At 48.4% G+C, this 14,668-nt stretch overlaps 1 protein-coding gene across 1 annotated transcript in view; it reads right to left on the reverse strand.

The window, feature by feature from the left end:
- The window catches only part of Sh3rf3 (SH3 domain containing ring finger 3), a 264,667-nt gene that overhangs the window by 3,329 nt on the left and 246,670 nt on the right, over nucleotides 1-14,668 (reverse strand). The window contains exon 9 of the mRNA XM_075980221.1: nucleotides 1,271-1,605. Within this exon, the coding sequence (XP_075836336.1) occupies nucleotides 1,271-1,605 (335 nt within the window). The remainder of the gene's footprint in view (nucleotides 1-1,270; nucleotides 1,606-14,668) is intronic.

Raw genomic sequence — 14,668 nt, forward strand, 5'->3', positions numbered from 1 at the left:
GGCACTGTACTATGCAGGGCACTACAGGGAGAACAGTGACCAGCAGCCTTGCTCAGCTAAAGGTGGGCCTGCTACACTATCAACTGGCCAACCGGTACAATAGCGGCAAGTCTACAATGGGGTGTTTCCTGCTCGGAGTTGAGGCCTGCTCCGCAAGAAGGAAATCACATCTTCTACTGTAAACCTGGCCAGAAGCCAGTGGCTGGAGAAGTCGTAGCCCTTGTGAGGAAGCCACAGTTCCTGCCCTGTAAGATTGACATGACATAGTAATCAAATTGCCTTCTGGATAATTATAGTATTAATGCTTCTCCCCAAAGATTAATACTGTTATCAGCTTTGGTCCAAGAGATGCTTCTCCCAAGGGGCAGTGGTCATTGCAGAGACTCGCACTTGGTCACAATGCTCAGAGTAGGTAACGGCTGAATGCTTAGCCGTAGGTGAGACAGCTTCATGTCTCCTCCTCCAAGGCTCAGGGGATATTACAGGAGTGGCAGGAAGAATGTAAGAGCTGGAGGGGGGGTCAGAGCGCTGTGGAATGCTGTCTTTTGGACATGACATGACTGCAGAACTATTTAATATTTATTTATTTTGAGATTGGGTTTCTCTGTAGCTTTGGAGCCTGTCCTGGAACTAGCCCTTGTAGATCAGGCTGGCCCCGAACTCACAGAGATGTGCCTGCCTCTGCCTCCCCACTGCTGGGATTAAAGGTGTGTACCTCCCACCACCCCCTCCCCCCCACTACAGAAAGGTATATAAGAAGCAAGAACATCGCATCTTTTGCTTGCTTGGCTTTGCCCTTGGTGCCGAGTTATCTGCTTTGTTGCAGTGGGAGGGTATGGCCTTGTTGGAGGATGTGTGTCTCTGTGAGGGTGAGCTTTGACGTTTCTTGTGCTTAGGATTCAGCCCCGTGTCTCAGTCAGCTTCCTGTTGCCCACAAGATGCATGACTCTGAGCTATGTCTGCATGCATGCTACCATACTCCCTGCTATGATGATCATGGACTAAATCTCTGAAACTAAGTAAGCCCTCTCAATTAAAGGTTTTCCTTATAAGAGTTGCGGTGGTTATGATGTCTCTTCTTACCACTAAAAACCCTAACTTAGACAAAAGGCAGGCTGGGAATAAGAAGTATGCCCCAGGGCTTGGGTAAAGAGGAACATTTGATTAAACTTGATACCTGGCAAACTTGCCCAGTCCTCAAGAAGGTTCCAGAACTTGGGTGTTAGTCCTAAAGAGAGGACACAGAGATAAAAAACCCTCACCTCCTTACCTCTCTCTGGGCAGTGGCTTAGGTTCAGGGCGGATGGAAGCCATGGACAGAGTTGCTTGCCGAGAAGGGGACAGAGAGAAATTCAGATCCAAAGAGCCGGCTTTTCTGTGCAGTGGCTCCAACCCAATGGCTCCCTGCATCTCACTCTCTATGGGGCAGGAACCTGCCCTGCCGTGGACGGTCAGTGGGGACACTTCAGGGCCCACAGCACCCTGCAGTGAGGTATCCAGGGCAGACTGGGGGTCGTGTGTTGGAGATATAGATGGTGGGGAGCGGGACTTCTTCTTGGTGGATGCCCCAGCTAGCAGCTTCAGCAGCCCACTCTTCTTCTCCTTCTGCAGAAACACACACAGTTAAATGGGATATGTTAGTGTCTCTGGGAGGATCATCCTGTGGAGAACACTAAAGATAGTCCTGTTAATCTAGTCAGAGGAAGACAACCAAGACAAGCCTGAAAACTCAAGTGTTGTTCACTGCAACCTGGAAGGAGCGTCTCACAAGGCCCCTCCCATGGGAGGGTTGCTGGCTAGGGATCCCACAAAACAGCACTTCCCCGTGATAAGACCTGTGTGGGAGGAACCCAGTCAGGATGAATGCTTTGGTCTGTAGGGGAGATGTTTCCTAGTGGAGCTTCTCGGGGATCTGGACCATACTGTGGCCTGGGTCTTCTGAGAGGAGTTCTGGACAGTCTCCATGCCATATCCTACTATTATTTTTTCCCTAGTGTTAGTTTTTAAGAATTATAGAAAATCGCAGAACTTTCAGCCCAGCTGGGAGGGTAACTACTCTTCACAGGGCACCCAGACATACAGTCCCTCATCCAAGGATGAGCTACAGTATATGTCTTTGGGGCAATTGGTTAAGAATCCTTGGGCATTTAAACTTTCCTCCACACAAACAGCAGTGGAGTATGTATATGTGTGTGCATGCATGTGTGTGTGTGCATGCATATGAGTGTGTGTATATGCATGTGTGCACAGTGTGGGCATATAATATATATCTGTATAGTGTGTATATGTATATTTGTGTGTATATTATATGTATATAGAGTGTATAATATATGTGTATATATAGTATGTGTATAACATGTATGTGTATATATAGTGTGTATGTATGTGTATATATTGTGTATATGCTAGTATATATATAGTATGTACGTGTCTGTATATTGTATGTATATGTGCAGTGTGTATACATAGTATGTGTATATGTAGTGTGTATATATAGAATATATAAAATATATACTGTGTGTATATAGTGTATATAACATGTATATATAGTGTATGTAGCACGTATGTGATGTATATATATGATGGGGAAGCTCAACCAATGACATCTGGTTAGGGTGTGGCCACCTGGAGCCCAAGTAGAAAAACCGGAGTAGGTAGGTGCGCGCTCTCTCTACTCAGTGCTCGCTGGACCATTTTGGACTTTGGACCTCCCATTCTTGTAGCGTGAGTTCCCCCCTTTTTCAATTAAGAGCACCGGCTGCTCTTCCAGAGATCCTGAGAATATATATATATATATAGTATATAATGTATGTGTGGATACAGTGTTGTATAATTGTGATTTTAAATCTCACGGTGTGTAATGTCACAGGTCTATCTGGCCAGTAACTGAAGCGTGGTCATCTGAAGGCTTCTGGCTTTACTGATGTGCAGTTTTTGGGGTGCTTTGTTGTCTGGGTGGCTACCTGGACCGTGATCTTCCCCTCAGCAGTCAGAGGGCCATGAGCCCACATGTGGGGGCTGTGAGCATCCTTGTGAGCTCTGCACAGTGTCACGGCAGGTCACGAGGAGCTGCTGAGTACTGTGTGTGAGAACTGAAAAGAAGCTGTCTGCAGGACTGACTGATTAGAACTGCAGGGCTGGGGAGAGGCTAGAATGCTGCAGGTCCAGAGGAATTGCCTTGTCCTGGGCTAGCTTTATCCCCTAGAACAGCCATTCCTTGCCCACCTCTGTGTCAGATCTAATGTTCTGTGACTGATGGATACAAACCTTTTGGAATCTATTAACTTAGCAGACCACTGGCTCCCACCAGCCCAAAGGCTAAGAATGTCACCAGATAGATTCCTAGGCCTATAGAAAACCTTCTCCCATCTGCTATGAGCACCTCTCTTAGACACTAATGTATTTTAAACTTACCTTGATTTATGACTTCCTTTGCTCAGTAAGATTAAAACTTATAAAACTGCTTCCACATTGGAACATGGACTTTAGGATAGGGCATGATCACTCAGAATGGCTCCAGAATAAACTATCTCTTCCCTTTATGTTGCTTCCCCCCCCCCCCATCAGCATGGAGGGCTCAGGATCCCCCTACTTAGAATACATCATACAAAGCAACCTCCAGTCAGTCACTCCTCTGTTACCCCTTCCTACATGGCTCAGGACCCCCTGAGCTGGCTTTTCTTCCCTTCTTCCCGCACATGCACATGGCAGTCCCAGCGTAGGGCCTGGAGCACTTCATGTCTATTGCTCCTGCAGCCACATAGCCTCGCTTCTTCCAAGAGCTTTGCCTACATTTCTTGTGCCTTGTGCCAGGCCCTGGGAGCTGGATGGGAAATGGAAAATGGAACCAGAGTCATTAGTTAAATGCATGTTGAGTTGGAGCATCTGCCCTGCTGTCTGGGGCTTAAGGCGTAGTGTTGCCAAGCTTATGTATTCCCAGGCCACCCTGGGGGTAGAGGCGGAGAGGGCGGTGTTCTCAGGAACAGCCATGGGAACTGCAGTGTGAGCAAAGGGGAGAGGGGATGCTAGCCCCGGTCAGGAGTGGAAGGACTCCAGGGTCTGAGGAGGGGGCAGGCTCCCCCAAAAGAACAGCAAAACGTCGCCAGGGGGCAAAGTCTGAGAGTTTGAGTGGTCCAGATGTGCTTCTAAGTGTCCTCCAGCATGCTAGGATGCAGCCTGCAACACCCTAAAAGCTGCAATAGGTCTGTGGTGTGAGGAGGGAAGCTGGGTCCACCCAAGTGTCTAGCCTAAGTCCATCACTTACTCTGAAGGTGTGACCCACCCCCCAGTGTGACAGGTGAAATCTAGCAGCCAACAAAGGTCCTGATGTATATCCTCCCCGCCCTCGACCACCTCTGTGTCTTCATCCATTGGATTATCATTTGCCCGTTTCCTTTTCAACATCCCCTCTGGAATACAAGCTTTGGAAGGGGAGGGGCATTTCTTTTTGTTTACCACAGCACCGCAGGGCCTAACGCAGTGCCTGGAACACAGCAGGCACTCAATACTTGTGCACATAGTGCGCTGAGCTCAGCATCAGAGTTGTTAGGGTGCCTGAATAGAGAAGACACTTGGGCTCATTCACAAGGCACTCCAGGCTGTGAGAACCTTGGTGTCCTGTGCAGTGAACCAGAGGACAAGTCCCTGCTACCTCACCCTACACCACTGAGATTCTTGGTGACTACTTCCAGTTTTAATGGTATATATTGGAAAGGGACAGTGTGGCCACGTGCATGGGTAATTTTCCCGTCTCAGTTCTTCAGGATGAAACGTGACTCACGATTTTCTGAATTTAACTTGGACAAACATTGATTTCTTGAATACAGAGATTTCTCCAAAATGTTTGCCTTCTGGAGTGGGAGTCTGCCAATGCCTGCAGCATCTAGTAATCCCTTTGCTGTGGGAGCCCTCAGAATAGCAGCCGTCACGCCTGTGCAATGCAGGGAATATGGTGGCAGATGTTCTAAGCACTTCCTGGGGAGTCATCACATATGATACTGATAAGGATTAACCAAGAGGCACTTGGCTATATGTGGTGGGGAAGGATTCATGACTCAGTTTTGGGAGGAACATAGGGGAGATATCAGATTTCACAGGAACAGTCTGGACTGAGGGTTTATGTTTCAAAAGGATGGACTGTAGGGTTTCGTCTTGACAGTGGATAACTCAGAGTTAACAAGCCTGGCAAGACCAGAATCCCATGTTTCCAACGGACATTCTGGATTCTTGGAGTCCATCTGAACCCTTCTGGAATTAGGTCCCTTATCCCAGCAGTGTCTCTGTGTGGCCAAGATCCAATCAGAGGGGACCAAGGGCTCTGGCCAGGGCAAAGGGCTGGAGGGTAATGGACTGGGCCAGGCTGGGGCCTTCAGCAGGAGGTGTGCCGGAAGCTCCCACTGTGCATATGAAAACATCTCTCCCTCTAGAGCAGCAGCGGTTCTCAACCTGTGGGTTGCCTAAGACCATCCTGCATATCAGATATTAAGTCATATTCCTAACAGTAGCAAATTTACAGTTACAAAGTAACAAGGAAAACAATGTTATGGTTGGGGAGGTCACTGCGACATGAGGGGTGGCATTGAAGGCTTGCAGATTTATGGAGGTTGAGGACCAACTCCGGAGTCTTGGCGGGGAGGTGAATTGAGAGCTTTTGAGAAAACACTGTGCACACATGCTCACACTTGTCCATATTCAGTGTGGACACACATACCCTCTTAATCTAGTTACCACCTGTGCTGGAGGGGTGGCTCAGTGGGCCTGAGTTCAGTCCCCAGCATCCGCATGAAGACTCTGTAACTCCAGTTCCAGGGGTTCTGAAACCCTTTTCTGGCCTCCACGGGAACGGGAGACACTTGGCACACACATACATGCAGACAAAATACAGCACAAATGAAATAAAATAACAAATTAAAAATATAAAAATCACCACCTGGAACTCCAATATTAAGAGACCGGGGTGGAGGTTAGGGATATAGTGTGTGTGTGTGTGTGGGGGGGTGGTAACACACTTGGCTAATATGCATGAGCCCCCAGATTCCATCTCAAGAACTTCAGGAGATTTTTAATGTTTATTGGTACTGCATTGTAAGACATACAAATTGTAAAATATTATTTTGGGTTATGATTAAGACCGAAGCCTTAATGTCTTGGTTTTGTGTTGTCCCTGTATAAAATGCAGCCAGAGCACACAGACTTAAAGCTTAACAACTCACTGCTGACGGGCCAATCAAATGGTAGGAAATTGTCACATGGGATAGGATTTGGTGTTTAAAAATAAATATTAAACCTTTTAGGGACACTATGCATTTCACCAAAATTCATTCATTTAGTGCCTTTATTTTTTGAGATGACATTTTGCTATGTAGCCCAGGCTATCTCAGAACCTGAAATTCTCTCGCCTCATCCCCCTTAGTAGCTGGAATTATCAGCCTTCACACACTATACCTAACATGAATACATACGCATGCGTGCATGCGTGTGTACACACACATACACAGACACACCGTCACCCTCTTGGTGCAGTGCCGGCATGTTGGTCTGATAAATACATGCTGTATGTTAACATACACTGCTTGGTCCTGCTGGGGTGGAGCTTCACTAGCATCCACTAGGCAAATGTTGCTACTAGCTACATTTCCAAAAGATTTCCTTTATTAACCCATGTAACCCCTCAGATTTACCATAGGAATTTTTTGTGACAGTATTTTAGCTTGGATTGTCTGCGTACATACCAAACACTGGGTCCGATGAGCATTGCCGGAGGCAGGCAGCTGCAGACAACCCTTCCCGATGGCCTACCTATTGAGAAGGTATCTGAAAATGTCTTTACCCCCTCTCTAAACTCTTTTTGCTTCTTTCACACTCTGTCTGCTGAGTCAGTCAAACTGATGAGTTATTCGAGACTCAGGGTAGGGGTTGGCACAGAGTCAGTCAGGAACTCCAACCTACCACAGCGACAGGGAGCGAGATCCAGATAACCCAGGATAGCCTCAATTTGCAGAGTCACAAGCCACTGCTACGAGGTGATGATCATATAATCTAATAACAGCGATGCTGATGCTGGTAGCTTATCAGTGCCGATAACAAAGGAGCGAGCAACATTACTCATCTTCTTCCTGCCAGGGGCATCCGAAGGCATCTCTGTGGGACCCCAGAGTAGTCTCAGGTGAAAGGTACTCAGGTTGTGTTTTGACCTTGGTGACCTTCGAGAACCTGCATACTATCCAGGAAGCCCAGAACAAGCCTCCAGGCTGCTGCCATGGGACCCCAGGGTGGGTAGGGCTGGAAGCAGGCTGGTCCAGTATTTCAACTTTTGTTATATGTTCTGTATGATTGACTTTCTGCCGTGAACACGTGATGCTTTTTCATAAAGTGGAAATGCGAAAGGGGGGGATTTTGCAGCCCGCTCCTGTGAGCACAATGATGATAGGTGTGAGCCAGAGAGAATTTCTACTGTTAGCTTACAGAGCAGGAGCTGGTCCCCTATGAGGGGCAGCTGGTGGAGAAGGGGGATGGAGAGCCTGACTGCCGTGAAGGTAATGAAAGGGAGGCCTAGTAGGTAGTGTGGTCCAGGGTCATAAGGTGCGGAAAGAGCAGATTTAAAAACCAGGTGCTTGCATTTGGAGGGTACCTGCCAAGGGGCTTGGTGTCCTCTAGTGAGAAGGAAGGGGTTGGCACACCTGGCACCTCGGAGGCTGACCAAGATGCTACGGTGGAGGTGAAGTTGTGCGGATGGAAGGAAGGCAATGCTGCTGAGGAGCTGAGCAATAACAGAGATGATGGGGACAGAGTTGGTCACAGACGGCTTATGGCTTAGGGAAGATGATATGGGGACCGCGGGCTGAGGACACAGAACTAGGAGCATCACCACTAGGTGGTCTATGCCAAACCTTGCTTTCTGCCCATGTGGAGGGGAGGAGTCCCCGACTGACTTCATGCCTATTGCCATCCTGAGTTTGCTGAGAAAACTCAACGGTTTGACTGGCTCGTCAGACAGAAAGGGAAGAAGCGGAATTCATTTAGAAAGGGGGTTAGGTATCTCTCACATGCCATCTCCATCTGAGGGGCCATTAGGTAGAGGCGGGCAGGAAGGTCTGGCTTAGAGAAGGGAGAACAGATACCTTCTTCCTGATTAGCAGTGGGAACAACCTCAGAAAACCTGGGCAGATGTGAATGCTTAGGGAGGTGACTGCGAGAAACAAAGCCGAGGCCCCAAGAAGCCTCCAGACAAGACACGGGGCAGATGGGGACATGGTGTCCTTATCTTCTCTGCGGCTGGCTCCAAGGCACAAGGCTCCACTTGAAAACTCCATGATGATTACTGTATGTCTGGAAACCTTCCCGTCGGAGACGGGCTTGAGAAAAAGGGTAATTAAAAGCTATGCCCTGCTAAAAGTTTAATGGAGAAAGAGCACGGCTCGGGTTGTGCATGAAAACACAGTAGCTAAAAGAGCAGAGAAGGTTTCTAGCAGTATAAATATGCAGCGCTCTTTCTGAGAGAGCAGAGAAATAGTTTCCATAATGAATAGAGAGGCAGAAGTTAACAAGCTTTTTAGAAGAGACAGAAAGGTTGGATGGGGAGCTACCGGGATGAATTAATGTTTAATTTTAAACATTAAAATATACATTCAAAACTCTTGCCCTGGCAAGAGACAGAAGCTGAAAAATCCTGGTTCATGGAGATGGTGGGGAGCAGGAGGCAGCAGCGAGCAGGTACAATCTTAACTAGCTTCTCCAGCTTCCCTTGCGGCTGGAAGCTCTACTTGCTGCGCTGTGGCGTTTTCTTGCTTTGCCCGGTGTAGTCTTTGCTGTGACTTGCTGCCTGCTGCAGGGTACTGGGCACCTTAGGGAGTGGAAAGGACAAATGGCAGGCAGATATGGGGCCTTCAAAGAACAACTGTGCTAGAGAGATGGCTCAGCAGTTAGAGTGCTGGCTGCTTCTTCAGGGGACACAGGTATGGTCCAATCACTCACACAGAGGGTCCCCGGTACCTGCAATCCCAGACTTTTCCGGTCTACTCTCATAGCATGCTGATGGTACATTTGGGCAAAAAACTCACACATAAATAAATCTCATGTTTGCTTGGCGCCCTCTTTACCCATTGAGTCGTCTACTGTAGCTCACCTAAGAAGCCCTACAGGATGCACGGAGGAGTGGAGACAGTGAGCAGTAGGCACAGAGTGATACCTGGGAAGTTGTGCAGTCTGGATTTGCCTCAGGGTTTGTTGAGTCGGAGTTTTAACTGTGGCTCTAGTGACATGCCATGAGACCTACAGAAGTCAGTGTATGACATCTCAAGATTGGGCTGGCCGCATCCAGTTTGTTCCTATGACAGAACACCCGAGGCTGAGTAGTTTATGAAGAAGAGAGACTTACTAAGCTCACAGTTTAGAGACTGAGGCAGGTGGGGCCGTTAGTTCTGCCCCTGGACAGGGCTTCATGATTGATCATCACGGTGGGTGCACGTGTGAAATGAAGGCACGCATGGCGAAACAGGAATCCTGAAAGACTTTAGGGGCCAAGTTGCTTTTTTTCAAACTTTGGGGAGCTAGCCAGGGTCCCCCCAAACCCACACTAGCCCCTTCAGAGGGCAACAATCTCAATGACCTAACATCAGCTTAAAGAGGCTCTGCCTCATGATCATCACGAGAACCCTGATTTCAGCGCCGGGGCCTTTAACAGTAGCTGGTATTCAGTGACAGGCATGCCGTACTGTTGCAGTTCACAGCCCACAGGCTCTGAGGTGGTTACAGAGTGACCACCCCACATTCTCAACAGGTTTCCAGCACCTGTGAAACAGCAGCTTAACTGCTTAGGCTCGACCCTTATGGCACCTGAAACACCTCCCGCCCACCCTGAGACCGCTCAATGGAGCGGCTTTCTCTGTACTATGGAGAGGAAGCTCCGTGACTCAAGGGACCCCGTGACAGACAGCGGATAGGGCTAGAGCCCTGCCCACTCTCAGGACAGGAGCTGGTGTGTCTTGGGTGTGAGTGATCACACCAGAGCATTTCCTTAGGCATCTGGTGCCTCTGCTAACACTCCTAACTTCACAGTCCCGATGGGAGGAACTGTGGTACACTTAGCTTGTTTTAATTTCTGTAGCTCTAGTATCTTCTTGTTGTCTTACTTTAAGTAACTGTGACCGAAACGTGGAGCAGAAACAGCTCAGATGGAGAAAGTTGATTTTGGTCCCCTGGTTCAAAACATGGAGTGCATCATTGCCTGGGCAGAGCGTCATGGCAGCAGGAGCCGTGGGGGGTGGAGGGATGGGGAGTGGGGGTATGGGGGGGTAGAGGAGTGGGGGGTGTCTGGCCTTTATTTCTTGTTGGACAGAAGCAGAGAATGGAAAAACACAGAAAGGGCCAGGGTGACATAGCGTCTTAGCCTCTCCAGTGACCTACTTCCTCCAGCTGAGCCTCCCCGGCCTTCCACCCTCTCCAGTGAGGCTACCACATGAGGCAACTAGTGAGGGATTAATCCTTTCATTAGGTCAGAGACCTCATCATTTAACCATCTGGAAATGAGATTACAGGATAGGCAGAGGAGTGCTTCGCTGATTCCCTCAGCGTTTCTTAATCCAATCAAGTTTGTATTAAAGATGATCCCAGCCAGGAAATGAACCTGGAATCTCCCACATGAGAGGCGAGCGCTCTACCACTGAGCCATATACCCTTAGCTGCGGCGGGTCTGGTTTAGTCGGCACAGAAATGAAGCAAACAATGGAAACAGCTCTCAAAACAGTTGACGCTGCTTTGTTACAGTATTTCAGACATCCAGCTGCGGTTTACCAATTTCCATAAAAACATCAATAACAACAACAAAAACCAAGCAAGGGGTAGAAGAGATGGATCAACAGTTAAGAGCACTTGCTGTTCTTCTAGAGGACTGGGTTCAACTCCCAGCACCTTGTAGCAGCTCACAGCTGTCCGTGACTCCACCTCTAGGTGGGACTCAGCACACCCTTCTGGCCAGATACACATGCAAGCAGAACACCCTTACACAAAATAATAAAGTAAAAAAGCATATTTATTAGTGTGCAAGTTTGCACTTGCTTTTAATAAATGGTAAATTGTATGTATACCAAAGAATTGTTTGAAAATAAATTTATCACTTATAGTCATTGAAAAAAGAATGGAATAAATAGAACTCAAAATTCAGCTCTCTGTGATCCTTTGGACACCTCTAGAGACAAGAATATTCTCTAAGTCTTTGAAAGAAAACAGTCTAAATGAGTGACCAAGGATGTCCCAGAAGCTCCAAACCTGAAGAAACATCCCAGCTCCTGGCCTGTGGGTGGAAATGCTGCAGGAAACAGCTACAAGAAATAGATCTTTCTAGGCCTTGTTCAAACTGGGGATATTGATGGAAGCACCGAGCATGCCTTCCAGCTATCAGCGCACTTGGTGCATGGTGACAGGATGGTGCCTGGAACTTGAGACACGAGAGACAAGAGGCACAGCCCTCAGTTGGGCTCCTGGCCCCAAGACTGGGTGTCTCCAGGGCACTGACATTTGGGTCACCTCTCTACCAGGGTGCCACTTCTTCCTAGTTTCCCTTTCTGGTCATCCCCTGGTTCCAGCACCAGGTTGGACACGTTTCTCAGGCCCCTTTACATGAAGCTTTGACACAGGCTTGGCTCCTCATCCTCTCCCCTCCTATGATAGGAATATCTCACATGAACTGTAGGTTTTAAAGATCTTCTAGATCTTAATATAGAAGCCACACAAATAAGACCATGGAAATAAGCTTCAATGAGTCTCCTTCTACACACCCCCAGCTAGAGAGAGCCAGAGATGAGAACATCGCTGGTCCCAGGTGAGTGGCCAGAGAGTCCGGGGACAGATGAGAGGCTAAGATGAAAGGTTGAAACTCATCTCCCAGAAAGATCTCTATGTCCGTATACTACTGGCACGAGTCTTCCTGTCCTCTCTCTATTCCTTAAAAGAGAACGGCAGCCTAAAAACTAGTCTGTGGGTCTCAGCATGGGCCCTTGAGTGACACTGATGGATGCCCCGTTAGCATGACCAATCAGCCGCTCTGGGTGGAGCAGAAGTGACCAATGGAGTCTAACACACAAAACATTCAGACCTTTAAGTTAAGCTAGGTTCTGAAAGTCAAAGGCTCAGAGATACTGGTCTTTCTAATGAACTCTGAAGGCTGCCTGGGCTCGTGGGGAACTTTTTGCAGGCAAGTGTGAAGAGACTGTGAGTGATCATGACGGAACTGACATCACAGCCCTGATCCTGGCTGTATAACGTTCATGTCATGTCTTTAGGACCTGACCCAGAGGAGAAAAGCACTCCCCAGTCCTCAGCAAGGACACAGTGTTCACATTTAATGGCCATGTCACCTTTGGCCCTGTCCATGGGCCATCTTGGTTGGACTCTGCTCCTTGCTACCTTGGTGCCTTTAAACATGAACCTAACTCTTCCGAGTCCCAGTCCCACCACCTGCGAAAGGACTGTAAGAACTTACACGACTTGGGAGGGTATCTTGGCACTCAAGGACTTCATACATGTGCAGCAGGGCATACCTGGGAGAGGCCATACTTCACCTACGTGCACACCACCATCAGTACGGTTACTTCACAGAGTCTTGGCACCAGGGCGATGTGGACATAAGGCTCCATCCTCCGCAGGAAACGTGGCGTGGGTGGTACCCAGTCATCGCTTCACACTTGGCGTTTACTCTACGCCAGATAGGAAATGATCACTTCTACTCTGGGCCAGAGGAAGAGCCAGGACACGGTGTTTTCCTCAGAGCCATGGCAAAGGTAGCAGCCTTGCTTCCGGAACCTGGAGCAGAAGCTAGCATGCTGGGGTCTGCTTCCACTGTGATCACAGGTCTGCCAGGAACTTGAATGTGAAAGTCCTTTGGGGGGGGGGTTGTCTCAGGCCAGGGTCTAATCAGCGCTCATGTTGGTATCAGGGGTCTGGGCAAGCACAGAAGGGCAGACTTGGGAGTAGAGTCTCAAGGTGATTCACCCCTCCCCCCATATTAAGAAGATGGTTAGTTTATTTGAAAAGTGAGGAGATGCATTGTGGAGCTCTGTGGGGTGGACAGCAGTGACCAAGGCCAGCCTTGTTCAGTCCAGGGGACGCTGGAAGCAAGGCTCCCCAGGAAGGGGCAGATGCGACAGATTCCATGTTTTATACTTGATTAAAAAAATAAAACATTGAACACCAACTGGTCAGCTTGCAGAGAATAAGGGATCGGCCTTGAATGGGATGTCCATATAATACTCTTCACAAGAGGCTCAGGGGTCTCCAAGAAAGAAGGGGTGGAATGCTCAAGTTCCTTGCTAGGATCGAGGAAACAGTGTTTACCAAACACAACAAAGCCGTGGCACATATGAAGTCACAGCAGTTGTGACAGTACACACAAGGCCTGAAGGAGCTCCAGGCAGATAAAATTCCAGGGCGGGTGGGGGTAGGTGGAGGGTGGGGGTAGGTGGAGGGTGGGGGTAGGTGGGCACGGAATCCCACCCTTAACTGCAGAGACAGAGATAGTTGGCTTCTTTAATGACGTGTCTGCTAGGAGGCTGAACACAGTTCAGAGCAGACCCTGTTCACAAGACTAACTGGACAACAGCAACTGGACTCCACGTGCCAAAGAGAAGTAAAGAAGGAATCTCAGTGTCTGGTGGGAAGGGATGGGAAGAGTTGGGGAGCTCAAGTGACTAAGTTCAAAATATGTTGTATGAAAATGCTGTTTAAATAACATTGTACCAAAGAGAACTGTAATAATCCGAACAGGGAAGGAAACGGCGACATTACAGAGCTAAGAGGACACCTAAGAAAATGTGCTGCACCCTAGTTTCTAAATATGGCCCAATACTGTTGCCCAACTCATTACAGAAGGACCGTGGTGCTCCCTTAGCTAGTGTGCCTCTGAGGTAGAGCACAGGGGAAACACGGTCATGGGACAGACTCTGGGTCCACAGTAGCCACACATCTGCTCTAGGAACACGGGTGTCACGACACGGGCTGGAGTTCTAACCTGGTGCAGCTGGGACTCCAGCCAGCAGGAGGAATGGGTTACCCAACATTGGAGTGTATGCCCATAGAGGCCCCTGGCCTGGTCCTGACCACTACACCCCTTTAGGCCTCTTAGTTGAAGTCTAGACACTTTGGAGTGATGAAGCCCAGCTGCACTCTGTCCACAGTCTGACCTATAGAAGCCACAGTGAGGTGACAGGTTAGGGGTTGGGTGACAGGAATAGCAAAGGACTGGAGCAGATTTCAATGACACTTCCGGTGAGATTTTCGGAAGTAGACCTGCATGGTGTAGACCTGCGTGGCGAGCTTCTTGGAACTACTGGCCTGAGCTAAAATATTTCACTATCTTACCATCAGCTTTTGCATCCCCAGCCTCTCTGGTACACCCTGCATTTCCAGTAAGCAAACACAGGCAGGCAACACAGAAGTACCCCCTTCCCCCCAACAGACTTTCCTGGAAGTATTTCCACAGAAATATTAAAAACATGTATAATTGAAGGCATGCAGTCATCCAAATAATAAATGAGAATTCTGCAAGGAGAGATGACAAGAATTCAGTGGAGTTTTACTGAAAACAGTGGGTTCTAGATACTGAATACAATCAAACTGAACAGCAGGGTCACCAAGGTAGACAAGATAGCATTTCACACTGATGGTGTGGCTAAAA

The sequence above is a fragment of the Microtus pennsylvanicus genome, chromosome 7, assembly GCF_037038515.1.
Source record: "Microtus pennsylvanicus isolate mMicPen1 chromosome 7, mMicPen1.hap1, whole genome shotgun sequence".
Taxonomy (NCBI): Eukaryota; Metazoa; Chordata; class Mammalia; order Rodentia; family Cricetidae; genus Microtus; species Microtus pennsylvanicus.